The 26,503-nt window shown below is 38.2% G+C and overlaps 1 protein-coding gene across 10 annotated transcripts in view; it reads right to left on the bottom strand.

The window, feature by feature from the left end:
- THOC2 (THO complex subunit 2) overlaps positions 1-20,252 on the bottom strand; it is a 50,546-nt gene extending 30,294 nt beyond the window's left edge. For all 10 annotated transcript variants that reach the window (XR_014226749.1, XM_082289205.1, XM_082289209.1 and 7 more), the window contains exons 1-10: positions 20,084-20,252; positions 14,233-14,288; positions 12,951-13,042; positions 11,761-11,812; positions 9,624-9,694; positions 8,805-8,926; positions 7,885-8,018; positions 6,145-6,311; positions 5,390-5,482; positions 2,858-3,013 (exon numbers count right to left, since the gene is read on the bottom strand). Coding sequence is in view for 9 of the 10 variants with exons in the window: in XM_082289205.1 (XP_082145331.1) it covers positions 2,858-3,013; positions 5,390-5,482; positions 6,145-6,311; positions 7,885-8,018; positions 8,805-8,926; positions 9,624-9,694; positions 11,761-11,812; positions 12,951-13,042; positions 14,233-14,288; positions 20,084-20,145 (1,005 nt within the window). In the remaining variant the exon portion in view is untranslated. The remainder of the gene's footprint in view (positions 1-2,857; positions 3,014-5,389; positions 5,483-6,144; positions 6,312-7,884; positions 8,019-8,804; positions 8,927-9,623; positions 9,695-11,760; positions 11,813-12,950; positions 13,043-14,232; positions 14,289-20,083) is intronic.
- Positions 20,253-26,503: the final 6,251 nt, after the last annotated feature.

Here is a 26,503-nt window from a genome sequence, read left to right as displayed (position 1 = left end):
ACAGCTAGAGAAAAAGCCATGTATTTTAACTGTGTAATAAAAACATATGCAAAATAAAACTTAGCTAGACATTCAGACAAAAAGCAAACTTCAAAAGAAATTATAAACCAGTCCACATAGAATTTAACATCTGGACCAAAGAAAAAGTTAAAAATAGAACAGAAATTTATTAAGTTGTCTGATTTACATCTGATCACATACTTTTCAAACTGTCACAATCTATTGCAGCTTATTTCCTTACAGGACATTTTAAGAAGAATGCAAGCACTTAAGAATCGTTTATGCTGTGTGCTTTTCTGGGTCTAAAAGCACAAACTTCTCTTGCAAAAGCAGATTCGAATAAAATAAAAGCTAAGCCACATTCAAACCCTTTCTCTATCTTAGTCTGCCTGTACCATGTTTCACATTAGCATCTATTCTAGGAGACTCTAGACTTAAGTGCAAGTCTACACAAAGTTTCCCTTTGCAATACAGCTTAAGAGGAAATTGGACTCTAAAATTAAGATCATGCCCTGAAGCACTTTTTCAGGGGCAGAGTACTGATATATTTTATTGTTATAATTGGTTTTCCCTGGCCTCCAAGGTAAAAGTCTATTCTTAAGTGACTAACAGTAAGGAACACTAGCTGTAAGTAACTACAAGGCTAAGATGACACCCAGGGAAGGAAGACTATAAATCTAGGACAAAATGTGTTTATTATTTTAAAGGAAAATATAATTTTATTTTATTTAAACCACACAAGCAGAGAAGGCTGACTGACAAGAACAATAATTAATTACAAAACAGACACTCCTGTGGTTCTACAGTTTGCATGGCTTTTTTAGTGGGTTTTTTTTTTTCCTCTTAAAACTTTAACACTGGCAAGTATTTTTCTGATAGTTTTGAAAATAGAAAACAGCACAGCACATGATAACATGCAGAGAAAAGCTTCAGAGCAAAACAAAATTATAAGGTCTCTATTCATGCTGAACTTATGGAGCTCACACATTGTTTGACTTTTGGGTAATCAAGTTCTGACATGAGCTCTCCAAAAGCCAAGACACGCCTAGCACAGAGGGGTCAGTCTGGAACTGCTGTCAGACCCATTCTTGCTGCCCACACTCTGACCTGTCCAGATCTCCTATCACACAGTTATGGCAAATGCATCTTAAAGGGAAAAAGTAGGTAGAACATTTGTCAAGACTAAATTATTCATATTGGAGTCCTGAGATAATAATGAATTTTAACCACACAAAATAAGCACTTAGAGGATTTAGAAGAAAAGTCAGGTCAGTAATTGTTAAACACTGTTTTCCTTATGCAGGCATTTATTCCATGATACTGTATCAAAAGTAGTATATTAACATGACATGCTGGATACAATGTACCTAGACCGTCAACAGCTTTCACATGCAGTTACTCCCCTAACTCCTACGAAGTGTACAGCTAAGCACATACAAAAACACTTTTAACACAGAAACCAGCTTTTCAAGAAACAGCACTTATTGCACAACAGTGTGTACAGGCACAGAAATTGGTTTTTGTTAAGTACAGTTCTTAATCTTCCCATCACACAGGCTCAGACTTTGTCATTTTAATCCTTCAGAAAAATGCTGCAGTTTCTGCTAGAGCTTAAAATTCCCAAGTTCTTAATTCTAAATCTTAGCCACAAAAACTGTCTTAAGTCCTCTGACATTATTTGAAATGCATACACTCCCCAAGTCCCATCAAGAGTTTATTTTTCTATCAGAACAGGGTGACAAGCACACTTCAAAAAATTCTGGGCAGCCCCATCTGACTGCAGAGAAGGTGAACCAAAACAAAAGGGAGGGGGATCAGAAGTTTCAAGTGAGTGAAAATTGGTTTACGCAGCAGCTGTGGCTGCAGTTGAGAGCCAGAAGGCAGTGACTGTATCAGATGCCTGAGGGAAGAAAATGGAATTAGATTTTTTCAAGCCAAGGAAGAAAAATGAAAACAGGAAGGAAGGTCAGAGATTAACAGAAGCAAGGTGGAGTAGAAGAAGTAGAAATAGGTAGACAAACCAGATTGATAAGGAACCCAAGAGGATACAGAAAATCAAGAACAGAAACTGTCAAGACTGATGGGTCCCTCCCCCCCACTCCAGCATGCCACTTAAAAAAGCAAATATCAAGCATTTCTTGTTCTTTCTTTTTTGTTTTAAATAAGCCATTTAAGAAGTACTTAAGCACTCAGATGAAGCTGACAACAGAATGGCCCCTAAGAGATTAAATAATTTTGTTTCTAAAGTAAAGCTTGGACACACTAAATCAAACCAGACCTAGGCCAACATGAACATGATATAGTAGGAACTTAAATGAAGAGTATAAATTTACACATATGGAGATACAGGTTTAAAGGGAGCACAGTGAACAGTTACAACTAAAAATCTTCAATTATAAGCTTTTTCTACAATGCAGGATAATTATAACATTCCTAAGTCTGGCAATTCTTTATGTCCCAATTCTTGAGAGAAATAAGGAATAAACGCTTACTCATGTCTTTATTTTTACGAAATCAACTAGGATTATACTATCATGAACCCTAGCAGTGCAGTTGTTAAATGTTGTGAAGTGTATGAATGCTGGACACACTTAGTGGCGCCAATACAACAAAAAGGGAGGGAAGAAATCAACTAGCCATTGAACCAAGAATATTTTATGTACAGAAATCCAGAACAAATGACAAACCATGCATTTTTGCACATTCAATATAACAGAAGTGCAGTTGGAAGACAAATACAAGCCATGCAAAAAGTACATAACTGTTTTTCAAATAAATACAAGCACGTTTTTATAACAATTGTTTTGTTTAATGTAATTGAAATAATTTTACTGAAAAGAAAGCTACTCAGTCACACCTTTTCAGTTTTCTCCTCCTCTTTCTCCTTTTCTTTCTCCTTTTCCTCAGTCTTTTCAGATGATAAGACGACCATTGTAAGTTTTCTGACAATTTGTTTAGCTTCCACTATCTCTCGCTTGTGCTCCTCAATGATGGTATTATCCCCTGGTAGAAGCTGAAAAAACAGAACATTATATCTGAAAATTGAAGTGACCAACTGCTACTGTGGATCACCAGAGCCTGGAGAAGAACTTTGTCCTTTCTTGTTACTAATCAGACAGTCTTTCAGGGAATCAGTTCCTTCTCCTTGCTACCACCATCCCCAACAGGGAATTACACTAATAACAAACTACTCTGAAATCAAGGACTCATGAGAAATAATATCACTCTACTTCTTCACAATCATTCATTGTCTGAGCCCCCTTGCTCTCTCATTTACCATTCACCTTTAGCTTTATGGTGACAATTACACACATACTCCATGGTAACATTAACACAACTCAGTGCCCTTAATCCAAATGAATATTCAAAATATTGCTCATCTAACAGGAAGAAAAATTTAATCACCATGGAAAAACAGCTAATCTACTTAGCCACACATTTTGATTGCACCTTTATTTTAAAGAAGTACCATTTAAAGCTTAGCAAATTTTTTATTTATGAGCAATGTGGGTTAAACACATGTAACATCTGTTCTTTAAAAACCATCTTAGATAAAAGATAAAAGTACCTAGTATGAAAAAACCTCAGCGTAGTCTTGTACTTGAGAATAATCAGGGTGAGGAATATAAAGCTACACTCAGAAATTAAGGGTTTTTTTCTGACAAACTTCAGTTTAGCTCCTGAAACCAAGATCACACTTTCCCTGCAAGTAAGTAATCAAAACTTACTGCAGTCATGACCTCTTTGATACAGTCATCTTTTCTTCTACTGTTTTTAGTAAGATAAAATTTTTATTGGTTTTTCTTTGCCCAAACTGATTATAGAGGGAGGAAAGAATTGCCCCATTTCACAGAAATTTGGGGAAGAACAAATCCCACTTGGAAAGGTAAAAGTTTTAAGGATCTGCATTTTTCTCATTTGAAAACACAGGAAACCTACTAAACTTCACCAAGAAGCACCTAGAGTGGAATTTCAATGGGTACATTGCATCTCCAAGATGCCATACATTCTATATGGCTGTGTGTATACACACACTAATTGAGAACAGTTTTTACAGGCTTGGAAGGGCAAGGAGGGCAGAGGTGGGGAGAACATTCTTAATATGAGCGATAATCCTGGCAGTGCTCTTGTATGGGAGCCACACTACGAACACCCCTTTAGACTCAACACCTACACGCTAATTATTTTACAGAAATTTCCATAGCAAGTTAAATTAAGCCTGAACTGGAAAGAGATTTAAAAAAATATATACCATTCCAAATATGCAAAAGACAGAGAGACTGGCAGAGAGATTCTGGAATGAGACTGAGAATCACCATCACGCAGGTGAAGAGTGCAAATGACTGCAGGGACCCTCGAGCCGTGAGACTGACAGAAAACACACCCATACCTGCACAAGCCTGAGCTGAGATTGCACAGGCAACTGTAACCCCAAGTGTCAGGATGTTTTGTAAGCTTACAAACTTTCTTTAAAAAACAAGCATTATCATCACACATTCCTCAGTCCACACCAATTATCTGAGACATGCACTCCTACTCTTGCTCCACCCAGCACATTTTCAGCCAAAATACTCCTATGAAGCCAGAGAGAGTTATTGATGAGTCAATATTGATGAGATTGTCACTAAGGCTATGAAATGCCACACAAATTAATGGCAGGACTAGCTTCCAAACCTTCCACAGATATAACTAGAACTCTTTCCTTGATTTCAGTGGAAGAGCTGAGTCTTAAAATTTCTTATCTTAAGCCTATCCATAGATATTCTGAAATTAAAAATTCTTGTATTATGTAAAATTAATCTGATAACTACAACATTCTATTAACCATTCATCAAACTGGAATGTTGGTTGGTTGATAAGACTGTCAGACTGCAGAGAATAAGTCTCTGACTGTATCTGAACATGTAAGTCCATATCCTTCCTTCAGCCTAACAAATGGTCAGAATTCTTGTAGAGAATGAGAGGCCTACTCAGGAACATGCAAGCATTTTAAAAAAATAACCCTACTATTAAACTAAAAGAATGTTTGGAGCTAATTGTCCTACCACTTTTCTCCAAAACTGAGCTTGTAAAGCAAAACTCAAAGGGTCTAGCTCTTAAGGAAGGTTACTTGGGTATTTACCTCCAACTTCCTACTCTGCCAGAAGATAAACAATCTAGAGGATGTTACACAGATAAATTTATCAGCATTCATATTTCAATGTGTGCTTATGTGAATACATGGCATTAAGAAAGCGGGGAAAATTTTAAATCATTAAATATTGTACACCTACAGGTATTAGACAGAATATCATGAATCTGAAAATTTAGAAATAGGGTAAAGCATCTGATTTTCTTTTTTTTAAATGTCCTTAGCTTTGGCATCTAGCAGAGTAGTACTGTCACTTACATGAACATAAAGATCTTCCAAATCTATGAGATTATGTTGCAAAAGGACAGCAGCAACTCTGTATAAGGAGGAAGGGGTCTCACCACTTGGATCCTAAAATGGACAACATTGGAAATTTAAGAAAAAATCAGTCAGACCACAGCAGGTGGTTACAGAACAGGAACCACTCAATTCCTGTTCAAATTAAATATATTAACCCACAGTTCTCCTTGTTATCATGTTATTTAACTGCTATTACTCCCAAGTCACTAGATTTAACTGCAATACACATTCAGTATTTTCAGAAACAAAAACTTTAAACTGTCTTCACACCCTATGGTGCTTGTATGCAATTCCTAGCTATATACTCAAAAAACCCCCCTTGAGTATATTATCTAATATCAACCATGACTCTCCTGCAAACATGTTCCTCACTCCTGGGGATAAGTCTTGTTTATAATGTACAGTCTCTTTGTTCATGCCAGTCCTTACATGACTCTACAAGGTCAAGCAGAAGGTACCAAGATTATTTTCAGCTCTTTTAAGAGAACATTAAGCATTCTCCTGCAAAATACAGTAAGAGACTCCCACTCAAATAATGAAATTATTGCTTTTAATACCAGAATTTTACAACTTAAAAATTAATTTATATGGAAAAAAAACCCCCAAAACAAAACCAAAAACCAAACCAGCAAAAACCTGCAGAAAATCTTATTACCAACTGCAGTTCAACCACCAACCATGAAACCCAAAAATTAAGAACAGAAATACATTACCTGATAAAATTTGAATTTGAACCCAAGGATATGGCATAGAGTTTGAGGTTCACACATGTACATGTAAGACTCTATCAGTGGTACGAAGAAATCATCATACTCAGGCCTGCACTCATAGACTTCTAGGATAATATCCAAAACTCTGTTAGGATCAAGATTGAAACATCCTAGTGGAGAAGGATAGAGCAGAAAAGTTTAACATTGCTAATTTTCATCTTCATTCTGTTTCTAGAACACAAATGCATTAACTTTAAAAATTTATTCTTTTCAGTTAAACTTGAGCCTGATTTATCAATAGCAAAATAATCTGGATAAATACAGCACCGATCATTTTGACTTGTTGAATACTGAACTAGGCAAAAATACTAAAAAGGACTTCCAACCCAGATTACAGCAAAAGTAGAAATTAACACCTAAAAGGGAACATTTAATAATTAATAACCTGACCTCGCCAGCACCACAGGGCCAGCAAAAGGCAAGGGCTGCTGCTTCTTCCCTTGTGCTGCCACATATATTCATTCAGTCACACAGATCAGCCAGCTAGTAATTATTTTACACCCCAAAAACTGTTCCGGTTTGAGCTAGACCCTGATCCTCCTGTTGGTACTGCCCTGTCAATTCAGCATTATTGCCAGCAGAAGAGAGAACAGTTTCTTTATTTGAAGGGGAGCAAGAGCAAAGATACAGATCAGGTCAGTTAATGCTGAAATCATACCTGTATTTTACTATATAAACTTTTCCACCAGAATTCCAGGAGACATACTTGAGGCAGAAATACTACTTTTATTCAAAAAATCCACACCTAGATATTTTCTTCATTGTGCCATGACATGTTTTATCCAGGCACATTCACTATGCAGATATATAACTGCATCAGTCTTTCCTTCCCAAAAGCCATTTCCATTAACACTAGAACCTACTGCAATTTAAAAGAATTGACACACTGTAGGAAGTCTATTTGCAATTCCTAAAATTCCAGAAATAAAAATGTTTTATCACAAAATTCCTCAAACTGAGAGTATTTTTTCACTGTAATAACTAGCAAAACCATCCTATTCTCTTCATCCCTCCCAAAGTAAGTATCATTGTTACAGGCATTTGATACTCAGGCAAAACACATTGATAAATGAAAAATTATTTTTTGTATAAAATGGCAGTATAGCCTTTTGCCCATTACTGCACTGGCACCATATGAGACAGGCACTGGTGCAAACACCAATATATTGTACAGAACTCATTATTCAAAAAGAAAGTGTAAAACAAGGGTAATTACAGGAATTTCCTGTTTTTAACATTTTGCACTTTGTGAGATTCTCATCATGACAACTTAGAAACATGGAAAAATCACTGAAAGAACTAGATAAAGGAAGAACATTTACTACTTCTCATTGGTCTTCACAAGGAATCACTCATTCAACATCTTCAAGAACAAAAGAATGCTCACTCATTGAACTGATACATTCAGTAGCAAAAAGCATTACTTTGTTATGCTTCAGTCTGCCTGCTGAGACGACAAGCACATCTTCAAAAGATGTCAAAAATCACAGCATGCATATCTGAGGCTACACCATAAATTCAGTATCTAGGGTTAAGTATGCCTACACAACATTCTCAAAATTAATTTTTCCACAGAAACAGGAACTTCAAGACCCTATAATTCTATCCAAGGTGATCTACTCTCTGTAGTCGTAAGGTCATATAGGAAAACCAATGCCCATATTCTTTCAATAAATTCCTTACCTATTAAAGATTTGATATTTTCAAGGATTAAATCACTAGTGATATTTCCAGATAAGTCTTGACCCAGTTCCGCAATGAGCTTTGCATAACCTTCATTCTCCTCTCTTAGCAAATTAAACTTCTGTTGCTTATAACTGCAAATGAACAGAAATTAAATACTGTTGTGTAACATGCATCCAGTGAAGCTTATTTATGCTCTTAGCAATTTGCTATACTAAAAAATGCTAATTTTAAACATATTTTTAACAACTTGTCATTTACCTGAGCTATTGCAAAAACTATTAAATGCAGTAAATTAATACCTGCAGGGTAGCAAGCACTCTCCAAACAAATCCAGCTCTTCTTTCATTTCAAATGCAGACCATTAAAAAGATTAGACTTACACTTAACAGGAAAGCTTGTTCTACACACTGCTCTGGAGAACTGCTCTGTGGCAGTCCGTCCTTAACCTATTCTTGTTTCAAGTGATGTTCTTTGAGACTGAAACACTGGATGCAGAGACAGAAACCAAACATACACCAAAAAAGGATAACCTATGTTGCCCAAACTAAAATAACAATATTTGCCTAGTTATGAAAACAAAACCGATTCTTAACTGATGCAAGAGCAATAATTAATTTTCTTATACTTTGTAAATTCACATGTCACAAATAAATACTAATTAATCTGCATATATGGAATCCCTGTAGCAAAAGCCATATCTAACATGGGAAAGATTGCATACTTCTCAACAGTCTGAAAACTAAAGGCTAACAAAATTCTTTTGTCAATGGCAAGTTAAAGTGCAACAAAACATATCTCCCAAAGGAAACTGAGTATCTTCAAAGAAACACTGCACTTGGTAGAAAACATTGTTACCACACTAATCATCATTGTCCCTCCCCACCCACTCCCCAAACAACCCTTGCCCCAAAACTTACAATAGTTTTGTCTTTATTTTAACAGATTTTTGATTGAACTGTTGAGACTGCTTGATAAGTCCCAGTGACTCCAGCGTCTCTGGATCTAAACGCTCCTTTAGGACAGTGTCAGATACAAGATACTAAAAAACACCAAAAACATACACCAAATTTGTCAATTACAAAGACCTAGAAACCACACAATTACTTTATGTTACATGTGCATTCTGACTACAACAGGAAAAAGTTTACATTTTGCTTCAAACACAGAGGCAGACAAAACTGAGACACTATTAACTGAAACTGGAATTTTACAGTGGTAAATTTTACATACAAGAGCACCTTGAAGAAACAAGCCTTAGGCTAATTGCTGGTTACCAAGTACACATTGCATAGCACCCAGGGACATTACTACCAAGAACTGCGTATTTACAAAGCATATTCTCATATTCTGGGAAAGAAGTCTTGTTTTCATATTCAGAACTTTCCTACAAATCAAGCTTATTCCATGCATTTGTGAATGCTACTTCTAAAGACAAGAAGAGGTTGCATAAAGAAGTGCACCTCAAAGCATGCTTCAGAGGCAAAGTTTCAGTTGAACTTGCAGGCAGAAAATTTTAAGTTACCTCAAAACTCTTTAAAGATCTCAAAGGAGAGCTGTACTATATTCTTCTATCACAACACTTTGGAGATGAATTTTTTAATTATTCGGGCATTTGGAAAACACTCTTATAGTCTTTTCCAGAGGAAAAAAACCAAAAAGCAAGCTTCAACGCTCTTATTTTTCTTGTCATATTTTGACATGCAATTTTGTCAAAAGACTTCCTAGGTGCAACTTACCAAACAGGCCAATACTAGTTGTGTAAAATGATCCCTCTTATTCTTTTCTTCTAAACAACTTGTTTCAATATCTACAAAAGAAGATGGGGAAAAGAACATTACTTGATAATTTGAGAGTTTCTTCTTTTAGCAACTATTCTGATAATTGCTAATGATAACACAAAGCAAAGCAACTTATTGATAACATAGTAGCTTCTTGCCACTTCCCACCCACTCATTCCCCATGTGGTTTGTGTAATATTTTGGCAACAATTCTCACACATCCACAAGGCTCATGAAAAGGTAAAACAGAAACCAGAGGAATGCTGCAGTAATTTTTCTTGCCCTTCTCTTTGTTGCAATAATACTTATGGCAAGCATTAAAGATCAATAATAAGCACAAAACCAGAAATACGAACTGCTGAAGAGAACTGCATGATCCTGGCCTTAAGGTAATGTTCTAATCTCTTTCCCTGTGGTGTCAGAGAACTACCATTTACTGTCTGTCTGCAGTCTTTTACCAGCTACGGTTCTGTATTACCATTAATTTCTCCGGTATTGTCAACTACTGAAAGCAATTCGCTCCTATGAGAAGACAGGCTATGGAACACTGGCCAGGGAAGCAAAACTTCTAAAGCAGTTTTAAAAAAGCACATCATTACAGGAAGTGAGCAGCTGTAAAACGAGTAGAAAACTCCATAAAAGAATGCAAGGCAGATATTACAATAAACAAACAAACAAAAAACCCACCACACATGCCCACATTAAAATCAGACCCATAGAGAAAACATCAGCAACAAAAATGTGAGAAAGAAGACCCTAAAGAGACTGAAAACCAGTGATGCAGCAGGGTAGAAGTGGAGGCAACAGACCAGCCAGATCAGCCTGGACCTTAGCAACCAAGACTCTCAGCCAAAGAACAAGCTACAGTAAAAAATTTGTCCAGGGAATGTGGATGAGTGGAAAACCCGAAATTCTCATATATTGAAACACATAAGGAATTGGAGAAAAAAATCCTGATAGCAGCAAATACTGATTAGAGTAAAAACGGGTTAGAGAAAACAAGCAAGAAATTGTCAAATGTCCTTTGTCCCAAAGTTTGAAACCTAGCTCCTTAGCCATACTATTCTCTGCTATTAGCGAAAGGATGGCATTTGGCTACACACTAATTTAAAGGGGGAAAAGAAAAATAAACAGAAAAAGGAAGACAGATACACTAGTTTCAGTTATTCAAGTAGTGCAAGAAGCAGCTAATTCAAGTGTTCTAATGCAGATTAAAAAAGAAAAGGACATCAGTGTAACACTGCATTACGAAAACTAGTTATTACAAAATGATGATACAAGGACACAGAATTAAACAGTATGAAAAAAACAAAGTGAAAATTTATCATTCAGATGTATAAAACCAAAGCTGCACGTGCAAACTTAATGAGGTGCCTCTCTTCACAGGCAACCACAGCACAGCACATGCCTCACTCCTTCCATACAAGAACACACAGGATCTGTGGTGACCAGACCAGCAAAAGAACTTTCTGAAATTTGTTGAAAAACACAGACTTGGAGCAAGACAAAAACTGCAAGCAGTTAAAGCAGGAAAAACATGAGAGAACAGCTTTAGATCAACATTACAACATAAAAATCCAGAAGTTATCACCAGAAAAAGACGCGCACATCTGCTCAGCTGGCAGAGTGACTTGATGCCACTCGCCTTTAGATTTCTGGACAATTAGCGTAAGCTCCATTTCACTAACAGTGACTGTACAGACAAAAATATTTATAGAACACATTCTGAGGAGAAAGGATCTACCTACCAGTAAGTCAACTTTTATTTAAAATATTTAAGAATGATAACATCACTAAGTCACTGATTCCATTAGCTAACATCCAACATTCTTACAAGCTAGCTCCTTTAACTATTCTTGGCAGATCAACTTCCACTGCCTTTAATAGGCAAACTTCTGGAAACTATAACAGAACAAAGCAGAATGAAAAGACATTAACAAGTGAGGTACAGATACACTGAGGAAGAATCAACACATGCTTTGTAAGGAGAAGTCATGCTTTACAGATTTAATGAAATTTCCTCAAGAAGCAGATACACAAAACATTAATTTCGCCAAATCTATTGCAATGCTGAAAGGAAGGGAACCCAACTTACCTAATATGCAGAATACATCAGCAAGGATAGAAGGCATGTCTTCTCGGAATTCCTAAGAAACAAAAAGATCCCATTTAACGAATACAGAAATTCCAATATGCATGCTTAGAAAATGTTTGCATTGTATAAAACAACACTTCATCATAAAGTTCAAATTAATTAATAATACATATTATTTCTATGATTCATAATTCATATTAATAACGAATATGCTTAATTATTGACTAATATCTAATAAAAGTGCTGTACTAATTATTGATATGTCATGAAACCCCATAACCTTGAAATGCAATTTAAGTGTAATTTGTGACCAGGGACAAAACCCCCTGGTTATTCCCTCCAACTCTTTAGCCCAAGGGAACACCCTGTGTGAGGAGCAGCAGCCCGGAGAGTGACCTGCAGTTCCTCAGGCATCAAACAGATTACTATTTCTTACAGCAACCATAGGTGCAACATTTCACACACCACCCCAATAGCAAGGTGCCCTACAGCCTTGCCTTCCCTCAACACCAATGCTCCAGTTCAAAAAACCTGAAACAGTTAAACTAGATTATTGCAACACATTTTTCTTTAATGCTCCATACAGCAACTTACCAAAAATAAGAAATCATTTCTAGAAGATTTTTTAATGTATTTTTCCTAGTTTGCTTTTTTAAGAAACAGCGATATTTGGTGAGCTTGGAAGAGGAAATTACTCTTCTCCCTATTTTCTCTACTTATTCAAAGCATTTTAAGAAAAACCTTTCTCAAACAAAAAATAAGTCTAATGCATTATTTCAAAGGCCATCACAGAACTTGGACATCCCAACCGTAAAATGGCGCACACACTGTCACATTGTTATAAAAACCAGTAGGTGGCATCACAGATGTGCTGCATGAGCAAGTGACATTTGTTTCTAGCATTTATTAAAAACTTCAGTCTTCTCGTGCCCTTAAAAAATGGCTTAATTTTTAATTTATGCTGAAATGAACACATCTATTCCTCACCATGAAAAATAGAGAGAAAAAATGAAACCCTGCCAGTCTACATATATATCAAGTACACACAAATGAAGAAAAAGAACTTGACAAGAATGACTTTTTAGACACGTAAAAGAAAAATCTCTTGAATATTCTCCTGCTTAGATTTCATATGGACTTTTATAAGAAAGATTTTAGTAAGTATGCAATTATTACAAATATATACTTACTATGACATCACCAAGAACATTAGAAGCTTGATCATGCTTTAAGTTTCCTCTGACAACGTGGTAAGCAAGCTCGTACAAAGCCTGCTGGATATCTGTTGAAAGACAGGAGATGATTAAGGAACATATTAGATAATCCTTTATCTATCTAACTGCTAAAGCAATGTTTACTTGCTGTCAACTTCAGACAATGGACAAGTAAAGGGGATATGTTTCCCTTACCAATAAAGGGGATTACTTTGTTATCACTGATAGATTAAAATCAATCATCAATATCTAAGATTTCACACAAGCATAAAGTGAGCGACGATTCACCTTCTCTAGAGAGTTCATGGAATAACAGTAAAATGGGAAGAAAAATTACCATCCTGCATACAGTAACTTGAGTGTTCACAGTTGGCTTAACAAAGAAACCTTTACCTTGTAATTCACACAAATATCATATTATACATACATAGAAAACACTCCAGTACTTTCCTAGTCATGTCTCATCAGATATGCTCTCAAAAACCATTTAGCTAGAAGAAAGTAAAATTTAATTGGAGAAAAAATGCTTGATTAGGATTATTTTTTATTTCATTTTTTAAGGAAAGTCTCCTATAACTCAAGAATGTAACCTTACAAATGCTTGTAATAAGCTGAAGCACTAAACAGAGGTATTCCACTTGAGAAAAACCTTGCAGTGTTAAACATGGTGGTTGAAAAACCAGCTGTGAAAAACTTGTAAGGTTCTTAAATAAGACACAAAAAATGTTGTGTTTTTACTACATGAAAAATAAACTCCCATGCTTTCACCGTGCACTTTTACCACATGGTTTGCTCAATAAACCATATTCACTAACAAGTTATACAGATCTTAATGCCTTAAACCAAGTACTCAATAACATGGTGACTACAAACCACTGTGGGTTAATTAAAACAATTTGCTTTTTAAATAGATAATTTCACATTTGCACACATTAGGGTTCATATATTTAACTTCTATTTCAACATCTAGTTGTATGCTGAGTTTGCAAAGTGGAATTCCATTTTCTACAGCACAGATCAAATACTGGGCAATGCTGCCACAACTCACTGAAAAGAAATCTCTGGAGGTCTGAAAGCAATCCTTGTAGTGGATGTTTGTATTTGTAGAATTCACCCTCAGCAGGCACTAATGGTCACCATACATGAATGATGACCACCATACATGAATGACACACATACATGCAAAGGTACCATAATCAACTGTTTCCAGGCTTTTTTTAAATTTAACTAAAATCAACCAACAAACCACACAACTTACCTCTGAAACCCACATCATGGTTTTTGTTTTCACTGAGAGCACGACACAGCTGCACACTAAAATAAAACAAATATTTTAAAAAAAAACCCATTAGATATTGGCATACACACACAAATGTTTTGGGGTTCTTTTTTTTGGTTGATGCTCTGGCTGAAACAGCTTTAGATTTGGGCAGTTTAAATGGATGACTACATTTTAATTTTTCCAAAGTAAACCCTAATTCAGAGAACTTGAACAGCAAAGAAACACAAGACTCCCAATAGATCTTATACGCATATAAATATTCTTCCTAACATTACACCTCCTTGAGAAAAGTAAGAACATGAGGCAACGTGAAAGCATGGAAGTACTAGCAATAACCTACTGTCATTATCCAATAAGGAAATGCTTCTCACAGAATTACTATGACTATGGTAGTTTTCAAACTCTTGTCTGTAAAAAACTTTTACCATTAAACTATTTGCATTATTTCCTCATGCAATGTTTCACCAAGAGTAAGACAGAATTTTTCTTTATTCTAGTCCCTAAAAGAATCCACTCTAGGAAGCAAAAACCTGTCATGTTGCATTGTCACTGCTTGCTCCCAGGGCTCCCTCAACCAAACAGCCATATGCAAAAAGCACTCTAACTACTGTGCAGACTGTTACATGGCATAAAATAATAGTTTTCTGTGTTATAAAATAAATGCTTAAAGAGCAGGCTTCCTCACTACACTGACAGCTCAGAAATGGACATACTTCCAAGACATAAGGATCTTCCCTCTTCTCTACCACTACTGTCACCCCAGTGTGAGGTTTCAAAAGCAGTTTCATGTTTAAAAGTGACAGTATTTTTAAAAGGGTAGATATTTACCTTTATTATAACAGACAGCAGGGAATATTTCAAGAACTTTTGTCACATTTGCACATTTTCAACCAAAAGTTCACACATTTTTCAAAGTATCTTTCATGTGCAGAAAGTGAGGAAGGTATCAGAGCTATGTCTCATTCCTACATAAGATGGCAAGACTACAGTTTGCTGTGGGAGCCATTTTAAGCTGGTTCAAATAAGGCAGATATGTACAATTATTAGAGGCTTATCACAAAAAATAAACAGTAAAAAATAGTTCTGTAGCAATCCATTACTCATTCTATTTGCATCCTATATAGATTATCACTTCTCTAGCAGGACTAAACAGCTGTTCTAGCCATCAAAGGATTATAATTAGCAAATACAAGGTATACACACCCTTTGAAAACAACTGGAAACTACAGAGTTTCACACATAACATTATCAATAGAAATGTAAAAGCTCAGCAAAAAGCAAAGGTATGGCTGAGATGTCCCAAACGCTATAAGAGAATGCAATATTCTGGTTATTCTGGAAATAACCAGAATAGAGACAGCAAAACAGGGGAATATTTTATTTTTCATGAATGGTAAGTAAATATTTTTTTAAAGAATATATTTTTCCCCGGGCTGTCCCCAGAGAGTGTATAAATTCAATAAAAATCAATTTTCTGAAATTTTAATTACTCCTTCATAGAGAAGGTACCCTATAAGCAGTCATTTCTAAGTTCTGTATACAAATAACAGTAAAGTGAAACATCAGATTCCAAAAAAACCTATCTGAGCTACACGCTTTGACTCCTATGTCCTAAGATAATATCCTCAACGAGGTTACAAGAGCAACAACCCTGTCTGCTTGGACTGATGAGTTCATTTAAGTACATCTTGAAACCAGAGTTTCAACCTCTTCCCATTCCCTTTCCAGCAGTATCAAAATAGTATTAACAACTTCACATTACTTTAAGACACAAATCTGTTTGATCAATATAGTAAGAAACTCTAAGATGAATCTGCAAAACAACATGCTTAATATTTGCAATTAGAACCCCCTGAATTTTTAAATTGGAGAAAAACAAAAGAAGGCCAAAATATTTCTTTTTATGCTTCTATTCTTTTCTAGAGGCACTCTCTCAAAGGAAGACCACCTTTCCTGTAGGTGCTGCCAGGTAGCACAGCTGCACTGATTTAATGGTTTGTTGCTGCAGAAACGGGACACATTCACCAACACTTCCTCCCTTCTCAGCACACAGTTTTAGCCCTCTGATCAGTTACATCAGTACAACTGACAAACCTGGCAGAAAACTGGTCAAAACCCAAGTCTTCAGCCACGTCTGCAAGTTGAAGCACTTACCAGGAGACCATAGAGACACCCTGGTGACTGAAGACAAGGCAGAAGCCCTCCTTTCCAGTAACAACAAGCTGAGAGATTAGCTCATCTAGTCTCAGCTGAGTGCATAAAATTAAAACAGTTGCACCTTCACAAGAAAAGAAATATCAATGCTGGTACAGTCTGGTAAGTGTTCATTTGACACTTATTACTCTGACCTGGTAGCTCATTGCTGCCAGCTTAGGTTGGAGAACTTCCCTGCTCTACTAAAACCTACATCTCTTAATCCGAAAGTAAAACTGTGTAATGCATGTAGGATACAATTAAAAAATAGGATAACCTAGAAAGCAAAAATCTTTTTAAAAAACCCCACAGAATCACTTTTGAAACCACGGTTTCAAAATTAAATTTATTTTGGACTATGATGGGATAGATTTGCTTAAAACACAAATTCTGAAGCAGTGTGAACAAGTTTGCATGGCAGAGGCAGCACCGGAACTGAGGCCTCCCAACTCATACAGCATGTCCTATAACCTCCATTTCACTCCCACACGTGGATTAAAGCAGTAATTATCACAAAGTGCATGTGCCTGCTAGTATTTAAGTATATGCATAATTCAACTGATGTAGGTAGTTCTTTAGTTGAGATAAAGTACAATCAATTGCATTTTGCAGTCAGGGTGGCACAACTACAACTAAACTCTTTTCCTGATTCTCAGCCCTTCACTTACATGAGCAATGTTACAGTGTTGAGTTGGAGTAACAAAGAAGCTGGAAGTGCCTGAAAGATCCAGTCTCAAAAATTTCACATTCACAGAATGTTAAGCTTCTTCAGTTTATCTTGAGGCTTAACATATTGCATAAACTGCCAGGCAAGTACTTTATTAAAGCCCTCCATCCATGCTAAATGCTCCCTGATGTGTTGAATCTCTCACAAAACAAGGTAAGGTACCAGTTCCTATCTGTGTTATAAATGTCCATGTGGGCTGCAGTCATAGACCAGCAACTTTTTGTGGAAAACACAACAATTTTCCTACAAGGACAGTACACACAAATTGGTCTACAGGGAGTCCGGACTGAGCAGCATAAGTAGTCACCCTCAGACTTCATCCGTAACCAGTATCTGGCAGTAGCAAATAAATGAACATAATTTAGTAAACTGTACTTAGAGAATGATCTGAACAAAAAAGTGACAGGTAAGATGACTACATCCTGACCAATGTAGTTTTGGCAGGTACACACACTTGAAACTACTACATTTACGTATTTGTATTAGATACTATTACACACCAGTAGCTTGATTAATTAAATTCAAAGCGTGTACAGTTTTGAACAATGTCTCTGAACAATGTCTTGGAAGCAAATGGTCACTGCTGCATTACTAATTAACATTATGACACTCTAAGACACACAAAATCCTTACCTTCTGACTTCTGGATAGTACTGTTAAATCATGACAAGTTGATCACATGATCAAAAATATCACACCATTCAAAAAAAAAAATAGAGTAATTATCTTAAGCATCCATTATTAATCCCAGTAGAAGTTGAAATGCCAAATTAAAACAAACTATCTACTTCTCTCAATATAGTTTCATATTCCCCCAAAACACAGAAATGTGCTTTCATTTAGATAACTACTAACAGCCAAAGTAGTATCTCAACTGATCTGGTCAGATCATGTAAGCCATTTAATGCTCCAGCAAGTAAGTATTTTTTTCCATAAGAACTAGTCTTTTCTACTAATTATGAAGGGGTTTTATCCCCTTAAAAAGCCTACAAAAACCTTAGAAATTTTTGTAAATCTTCTATTTGTTAGTAATGTCCATTCTGTTTGTCCACAGTATCCTTCCCCTTCCCACTTTTCTAACATCATTATAATGTGTTGTATTAACTTTGAACCACAAAGCCCAAGAGTGAACTTAAGCCTAGAACTAATTTTTATTCTTGGGCATACTGGCATTAGATAAATAATTCAATAAAAATAAGTAGTGTCACTGCATTTTATTCCCTTTTTACTTTAACAACATTTCATGTGTTTCATTCTGAAATGATAGCATCCTAGCTCTGTTTTCCTCTAGTAAATCAGGAGATAGGAAGTTTTGGAAAAAGAAACACAAAGTTACGCACTGAAGACTCTCCCAATAAAGTTGGCTTTCTAAAAAGTTCTCTAAATATTCCCTACAGGTATATACTCTAAATTCTATAAAATAAGTTCATGCATATTCCTCGGATTTACAAAGCTACCACTGCAAAACCAGACAACTGTTATCCAGACACAATTACACTTCTTTTAAAACATATGGCCTCATCTGCAAACTGCTCCTTAAGTCGTGCCTGGAACAGCATTTAAGCAGTATTCCAGATGAAGTCCAAGTACCACAAATACAGGAATTTAGCTAATCATTTTGTTTTATTGGTCCCACAGCAGATGAACACCTTCTTCCCATCAGAACTCAGCAGAAGTTCTGCTCTGAGGGGAGAAAAGAACCATAAAAGGTTTTATCATGGTCAAAAGCTGAGGTAACTTGCCTCTTACAAAGCTCAGAGTGCTGAGAATTCAGTGTGAACAGTGCAGTTGCCATTATATGATCAGCTATGAAACGTCTGTCCTCGTGCAAACTCCACACAACCTCTCAACATGTTCAACTTGCATACTAACATGATAATGGTACTAGCATAATTCAAACCAAAAATTACATGGCTATAAATGGGGCCCCCTTCACTACAAAATGGAGGCTCTGGAGACAACAGTGTTTTGTGCAGGGATTCTATACATTCTCTAATCTCCAACCCACTGCCTTTTCCTTCATGCACAAGGAATATTCATTGCTAAGCTGCACAACCTTTCAAAAAACATGAACAGAAGAAAATACTAAAATGAGCGCTTATCAAAAGTGTTTCTCTACGTGATCCCTTTAACGCCCATATTTAAAACGGCAGGATTTTTTACTTACAACAAAAAAACAGAAGCGCATGGAAGAATTAAAATAAGAGTGCATAAAAAACATATAGTTAATGCAGAGGACACCCCTGTCCAAACTAACAGAGTAACGTGAAATGGCCAAACTGGTGAATTACCCCCTGAAGAGCTGTATTCCTGAAACACAGCATTTAGTGAACCTGCCACATTAAGATGGCTTAAAACAGAAACAGGCCCAGGATAGAAAGCTCCTGGCACACCTGGATTAATTTGGGAGGCTGCAACCGGACCCCTTCGCGCACAAAGGTTACTTTGTAGGATAGAACAAGCATGACTACCTGATCATATTTTGCCTAGGTCAAAGAATACGGGGCCAGTCCCCTCGGAATCGGTAAAAAGGTGGGAACAGGGGCTGAGGCCTTTGCCAGGAAGGTCAGTACCGTAGAGTCACCAACACAGGAACGCTTCAGGGTCCATATTACGCCGGGGGCCGGCTGAAGATGAGACCGACCCCCAACAAATGTGGCCCAGAGGCTGGAAGGGGGCGCTCGGGGAGCCGGGAAAGCTGGGCCCTGCTACGGGGGCCGACTGTCGGCGGAGGGCGGCAGCACCCGCCGACGGTTGGGTGGCCCAGGCCCTCCTCCCGACCACGGTTTCGACCCTACGCCCAGCAGCAAGGACGCAGCCCCGACCGACGTCCTCTCCGCCGTCCCCCGCCTCCCTCCCGCAGGCCGCAGCGCCCCATCCCTCCCCGCGGCGAGGCCCCGCACTCACAACTCGCTCTTGCCGCCTTTCTCCCAGTTCTTTATCCACTCGGCCGGGAGCAGCGCCGCCATCTTCCCCGTGTAGCGCCGAGGGCCCGGATGGAGCAGCGGCGGCGCCGGGTCAGAGGGGACGGACGGGCCGCGAGAAACCGCGGGACGCGGCCGCGCCGTACGGGGAGGCGGCGGGGCGGACTGCGCCTGTGCGCGGGGACCGCGGGGCGGTGCCACGGCCGCGCGTGTGCGTTAGAACCGCGGGGCGGGGCGGGGTGCGGTGCCTCGCGCGCGTGCGCGTTAAAGCCCTGGGGTGTGCCGAGTGTGTGCGCGTTGGAGCCGAGTGTGTGCGATGTGCGGGGCGTGTGCGCGTTGGAGACGAGTGTGTGCGATGTGCCGAGTGTGTGCGCGTTGGAGACGAGTGTGTGCGGTGGAACCGAGGTGTGGGCGGGGTGCCCCGCGTGTCGCGTGTGTGCGTTCGTACCGCGGGGCGCTCCGTGCGCATGTGCGTTGCGGTCGTGGGGCGCGATGTGCTGCGCGTGTGCGTTGAGCACCGCCAGCCCCGAGTATGGCGGGAGGTGCGAGATGTCTGCTCGCAAAAATGGCGAGAACGGTAAATCGTTTCGATAAATAAACGGTTAAAAAAGGCTTTGTGAAAAATTACTGTGACACATCTGAATGGTCTCTCCGACATGAGCGCTTCGGACAAACTATTGTATGGATGTCCTCTTCCGAGTGTTACCCCTAATGCGTGTGCCTATTTTATTACGTGTCACTCAGCTCCATTAAGTTTCCGCAAGTTGTTCTGTGTTCACTGCAGTTGCTAATTGGGATATAAGGGTTAAAATACTCCATTTGGTCAGGCAGCACATGTTTTTAGTCTTTTCAGACATTCCTCTTCAAGTCTTTTTTTCACTTACGTTCTCTTCTGTCTCGTACATGCTTCCTCCTCTACTGAAGTGTAAATTGTTTCACAAATACGACGAAACTTCAAAAAATGGGGAATTTGAATTAAAATCAGAAGGGGAGGGCTCAGTGCCCCTGTGCCTGTAGCAGTGCCCGCAGTTCTGTGCTCTCTGCCTTGTGCTGTGTTCTCCACACTGAACTGAAACCTACAGCTTGCAAGCCCTTGGTGTAAGAGTGTTTTCCACTCACAAAATAGCTCTGATCAGAAAATCTATCATTTTAGCAAATTTACATAACTCTGCCTGAGAGAGGGAATAGTGTTGTTTCAATTATTATTCACAGCCAGTGCCTGCAAGCTGTATATTGCGCAGAATGCTGGTGTTCTTGGGCCCTATGTACACCTTCTACAAAGGGACCTATTACAGCCCCTAAACTTTGCTCTAAACACCAATAATAAAGGAGGCAGATTCTCTGTTTCTCATACTTACATTTTAAATTAGATACAGACCACGTTCCAGGCATACCATATGCAGTGTGATAGAAGATACACTCAGTTTACAAGTGCCTAACATATTTATGATAGGTTATTTAAAAAAATACGTATATATATTTAAAAGATACGTGCGGATGGTAAGAGGCACAGAATTGCAGACCTAAGGAGTAATATGAGAGGGTATTATAAGCAAGTACAATAACTATTTAGAAGATAAACCTAAGAGACACATAAACAGAAAACAAAAATCTAGCAAAAGATATTAGGTGCAAGGATACATGTAGGAGTAGCTGTGTAAGGTCTGAATGTAAAAATATGAGATTTTGCCTTCATGTACCAAGTTTACTTAAGGAATTTAACCACTTCTTTCTTGAAGTATATTGGTTATAGACTGGGACAGGCTGAAAATAAAAGATAGTACATGCTATGTAGAAATACATGTGACAGAAACAATTTTAAAATTTACTCCGAGAAGAGTCTGATTCCGCAATATTTCTATGGTACTATACAAAATATTTAATGGTAGGATTTATATAAAACATACTCTAGTTAATTAATACACATGATATATATGACATATAACCTCTAAAACATAGACAGTCATGCATTTTAATAAAGTAATGTAGGCAAAGCCAAATAATTTAAAAATAAGTATGTACCAATTCCTCTTCAGAATAATATGTTATTGACACAGAGTAGTCTTTGTTCCAGGCTATAAAGTCATATTCAGTTTTGCCTTATCCTTGCTTTTGTGGTGGACATCTTTATGTAGTGAAACATCTTTCTCGGTACCACCTGATGTTAGCTGAATTGTGAGGAATTCCTAGGTTAAAAAATAAGATTTATATTTTAGTTTTATAAAACAGCTTTTATAGTTTAGTCTTCATCTTTTCATGAGGCTTTTGTGTGCTAGAAAAAGCATTCTGGGGATCCTAAGATTCATATAAATGAGTAAGAGAGCCTTGTTAAAAGCCAGGACAGCTTTGTGTTTCCTTCTGTTGTTTCTACAGGTTGACATTTACCTTTCTAAATAATGGAATAAAATGAAATTTTGAAAAGAAGGAAAAATGATGCCTGCAAAGGCAGGATATGTCACAGCACAGTCTTAAGTCACCTACTGTGCTTCCTGCCTGAATAAAGAAGTACTCTGCAGGCTTTGTCCCAGCTACATTAAAGGAAATGCCTGTGTCACCACTATGGTAACAGCTGGATAGCAGCGGGAAGTTATTTAACTGAGCAGTAAATACAAGGTTTTCAAGAGTGTAGTACATTATCCACCAAATAAATAGCTAGAAAAATATCAGTGGTAATTGGATCTTCTAAAATTGTATTTTTTCTTGTTTTTTTTTTTAAATAAACACTACAGACATCCATTGGGAGAGCTGGAAATGTAGAAAAGCAGAAGAAATAAAACATCCAACAGCTCATTTCCTTTGTATTAACCTGCTCCATGGAATTTATGTGACAGGGCATAACTTTATTATCTGCTCTGAGGAATTGAGTGCTTTACTTTTTCTGCACAGACAATTAATAATGACTTTTTGGAATAAAATGTCTTTTATTATTTGGCTTTTGCATTATGTCCATGTAAGAACTAATTGTTCTAAATTCCCTTTTTAAAAAAAACCAAAACATCAGTAATTGTTTCGTGATTGCTCTTGTTCTTTTTCTGTAGACATTTCCTAAATTCTCACACGGAAGAAATAAAGATATAAAGAAGACATGCTTCCACATTATTCAGATGATTTCCATTTGGTAAATGCTGTTTAGGCAAGTAAAAATTCTAAACATTAGGTAATACCAGCTGTTTCCATTCATCTGGACAACAGAAATGAGAAACATTCTCAGACAGTGATTGTCAAACACATCATGCAACTTTTGGGCTTTTTCATAGCTAAGCTCAGTGTCACTGCATCATCCTGAGCTATAAAATGTCCCAGATTTAATTAAGATCAGTGGATGTGGAGGATCACACTGTTTTGGAAAGCTTTGCTTGTTTTCAGCTCACAGAAATCAGTGTTGTTTCAGTCAGAGTTGTTTGCTTTTCTTACCACTTGCCAACACAGGCAAGAGCCAGCTTTAGATTTAGATTCCATTTCCAAACCTGATTGACCTGCAAGTCTTCTGGTCAAGGCTTAACTTGTTGGTTCTGTGTATGTTTGTGCAACCTGCTGGTGAATAATGAAAGGCAGAAGACTAATTAAACTCTTCTGCATAATGCCTATGAAGAAGGGGCTTTGCTAAAAATGGTGCTGTGAGCAATGCCTGGAGTAATGTGATTGGAACAGCATTCGGTAGGCAGCAGATCAGTTATTTGCTTGACAATATGTTTCACTACTTCAGTGTGTATTTCTCTCTCATCAGAGCATATAGCGCTAAAGAATACGGTTTGGTTTTTTCTGATTAGCATTGACAAGGAAAGACAAAAAGACCCTCCCAAAATCTGTTTCAGCAGCAGCTTACAACAACAGGGAAAAGGATAGTTATTTCTTTAATGACAGTGTCACCGAATGGCAAAATGTTAGTGCAGAAGTGGAGATCTGTGAGACACTTACTGCTGGGATTCATTTGAAGAATGAAGACAAACTGATCTAATGGGTTTTTCTCCCAGCTTGTGCTGGAACTATTGCATGAACAATTCCTGCTTGCCTGCTCTGAAGAATGATGGCACAATAAAAAACTAATAAATTAATGAGGCGACATTTTGTCTTCCAGTACATACACCTTCCTTGAAAATGCCACATCAAGGTCAATTACTGGAATTTCAAGAGTATGTCAGGTGTGAAAATAACAAAAAAAAAATCCATGTATTTTGCATATTTTGCAAGCTTAGCAGTGACAGTATCACTGGCAGTGTAATTTGGAGTCTTGTAGCACTTTCTAAATCCATTAGTGCAGAAAGGCAGAGTACAACTTGCAAAGCAGATACTCCTGGGCTCACAGCTCATCATTCAGTCATTGATCTGATAGCTGGATATTGTTCAGGATGGGGCTCTGTATCATTACGCCTCTTGGATTACATACATATCCCACAAAAAAATGGGATGACTTACTGCGTTCTGCTGCCAAAATCCCTTTGAGAGCTTCAGCCTGTAATGAATCTGTGGTCACACACACAAAGAGTTTGTTGTATCAGCTGCCTAGCAGTGTCTGTCCAGTGTTGGGAGAGCCAGGCAGCCCATGCTGGTGTCCCAGCAGCTGTGCAGCCTGTGCTTGCAGTTTGTCCTTCTGCCCCTCTCCGCTGGCCTGTGTGCAGAGAAGCTCCAGGTGGCTGGAGCTTCTGGGGAGGGTTGGCTGAGTGCTGGTGATGCAGGAAGTGTAGGAAGCTGATGTTTGCAAACAGTCACCACTTATCAGTGGGTGGGTGTGGAGGGCTGTGAGCCCTTGGCACAAGAGCCCTCTGCGCTCCCTTAGAGGAGACAGGCCTAAGTGTAAAAAGACTCTCCCAGAGATAAGCAACCTTCCTCGGGCCATGGTGATAAAGTGAACCACCCCCAGCATGCCTTGTTTCTATGTGGTGATAGCCTGTACCCAGTTGGCTAATTGGTTTCTACTCCACCCCCTGCCTTTCCCATAAAAAGCCCCTGTTTCTGCCTCAGTTAGGGAGTCTTTGTCTTTTCTTCCACAGGGGCTGCTGGACAATAAAAGCTATCTCTGTGGAATTACCAAACGAGGCTCCTATCTCTCTGTTCCCGAGCTCGCCTTGGGTGATTTCACAAAGCTGAATCACAAGAGCTGGAATCACTTGTAGCAGAGAAGTTGCTACACTTGCTGAAATCCCGTGCTGCCCAGGGAGGCCTGCCATCGCCCCTGGAAGAGTTGTTCTTTGCAGGATGCTCTCTCTAGGAAGGTCGTGGCATACCGGTGCTGACCAGCATCGGACCCCCTGTGATAGGTGGGCAGTATCTGCAGTTTGCCAGAGCTATTGGTGTGGCTGTTAGTGAAGTTGGCAGGCACTTATCCCATGGCATAGTTGCCTTGTGCTGGTTTATTGTGAGGGGTTAATGGTATTAGTGCATTGAGAGAATGTGAAGGTTTGAAGATAAAACCTGAATTTGGTAAATCAAACTCTTACCAACACGGTCCACACCCTTGTTTGAGTTGTGCACCCCACATACCAACTATGTTAAAATTAAAGTGTGCTTGTGGCTAATGGTAACTAAGTCAGAGAAATTCTGAACCCCTACCTAAACTTGGGGTTTGCAGGTACTGTTAGGAGTCAAAGAAGCTACTTCTGGAACTCTCAGTCGTGATTCCTCATTCTTGACCCCAGCCTGGAAAGCCGTCTGGGGCACCTTGTCTGTTGCTCTCTGTTCTGCTGCTGCATCTCTTTCTGATCGTTTGAGTGAGTTCAAGGTCAGAAGGTACTTAATTAAATACACCTGCCTTTGACATGTGACGAATATATTTTTTTTTTTTTAGCTTCTACAGAAATATAACGCATTTAATAAATTTACTCTGCTAAGATTTGGATGGTCATGTTGAGTTGCCCGCATATATAATAATTCTCAGACATCATCAACAGGATGATGGAAATTAATGACCAAAGTGATCAGTTAAAGGGACGTGTTTGTTAACCACAGCATTCCTCTTTGCTCCTCTCTGTCTCTTTTCTCCTATCGGGGCATAAATGTGGAAGCATGCAGGGAATAGGGAAGCATTGCCTTGAACTTGCCATTTTTGTACTTATTATATCAGACTTACATAGTACCTGTGTGCCAGCATGAAGGAATTATGAATAGAAAACCATGTATGTAGTCATATGTCACATGCTTGCTAAGTCCAAAGTCCTGGCTCTAGATAATTATTTCTTGCATTAATCAGTTCAAACAGAACTAAGATAAATCACTAGTTGCATTTTCCTCTTCATTTGGCATTTATCTTAGCTTGTCTGCTCAGTGAATTGTGAAAGAAAGTAAACAGTTTGTCTCTGATTTGACACCACACTGAAGTGAACTGAAAAGTAGTTTCAGCAGTAGCATACTAAGACATCAAATGAAGATTTGGTTTTTACATGCTTAGATGCTAACTTTCCCATAG

The sequence above is a fragment of the Coloeus monedula genome (genome assembly GCF_965178545.1).
Source record: "Coloeus monedula genome assembly, chromosome: 12".
Classification (NCBI taxonomy): Eukaryota; Metazoa; Chordata; class Aves; order Passeriformes; family Corvidae; genus Coloeus; species Coloeus monedula.
This window is presented reverse-complemented; position numbering and strand designations above follow the sequence as displayed.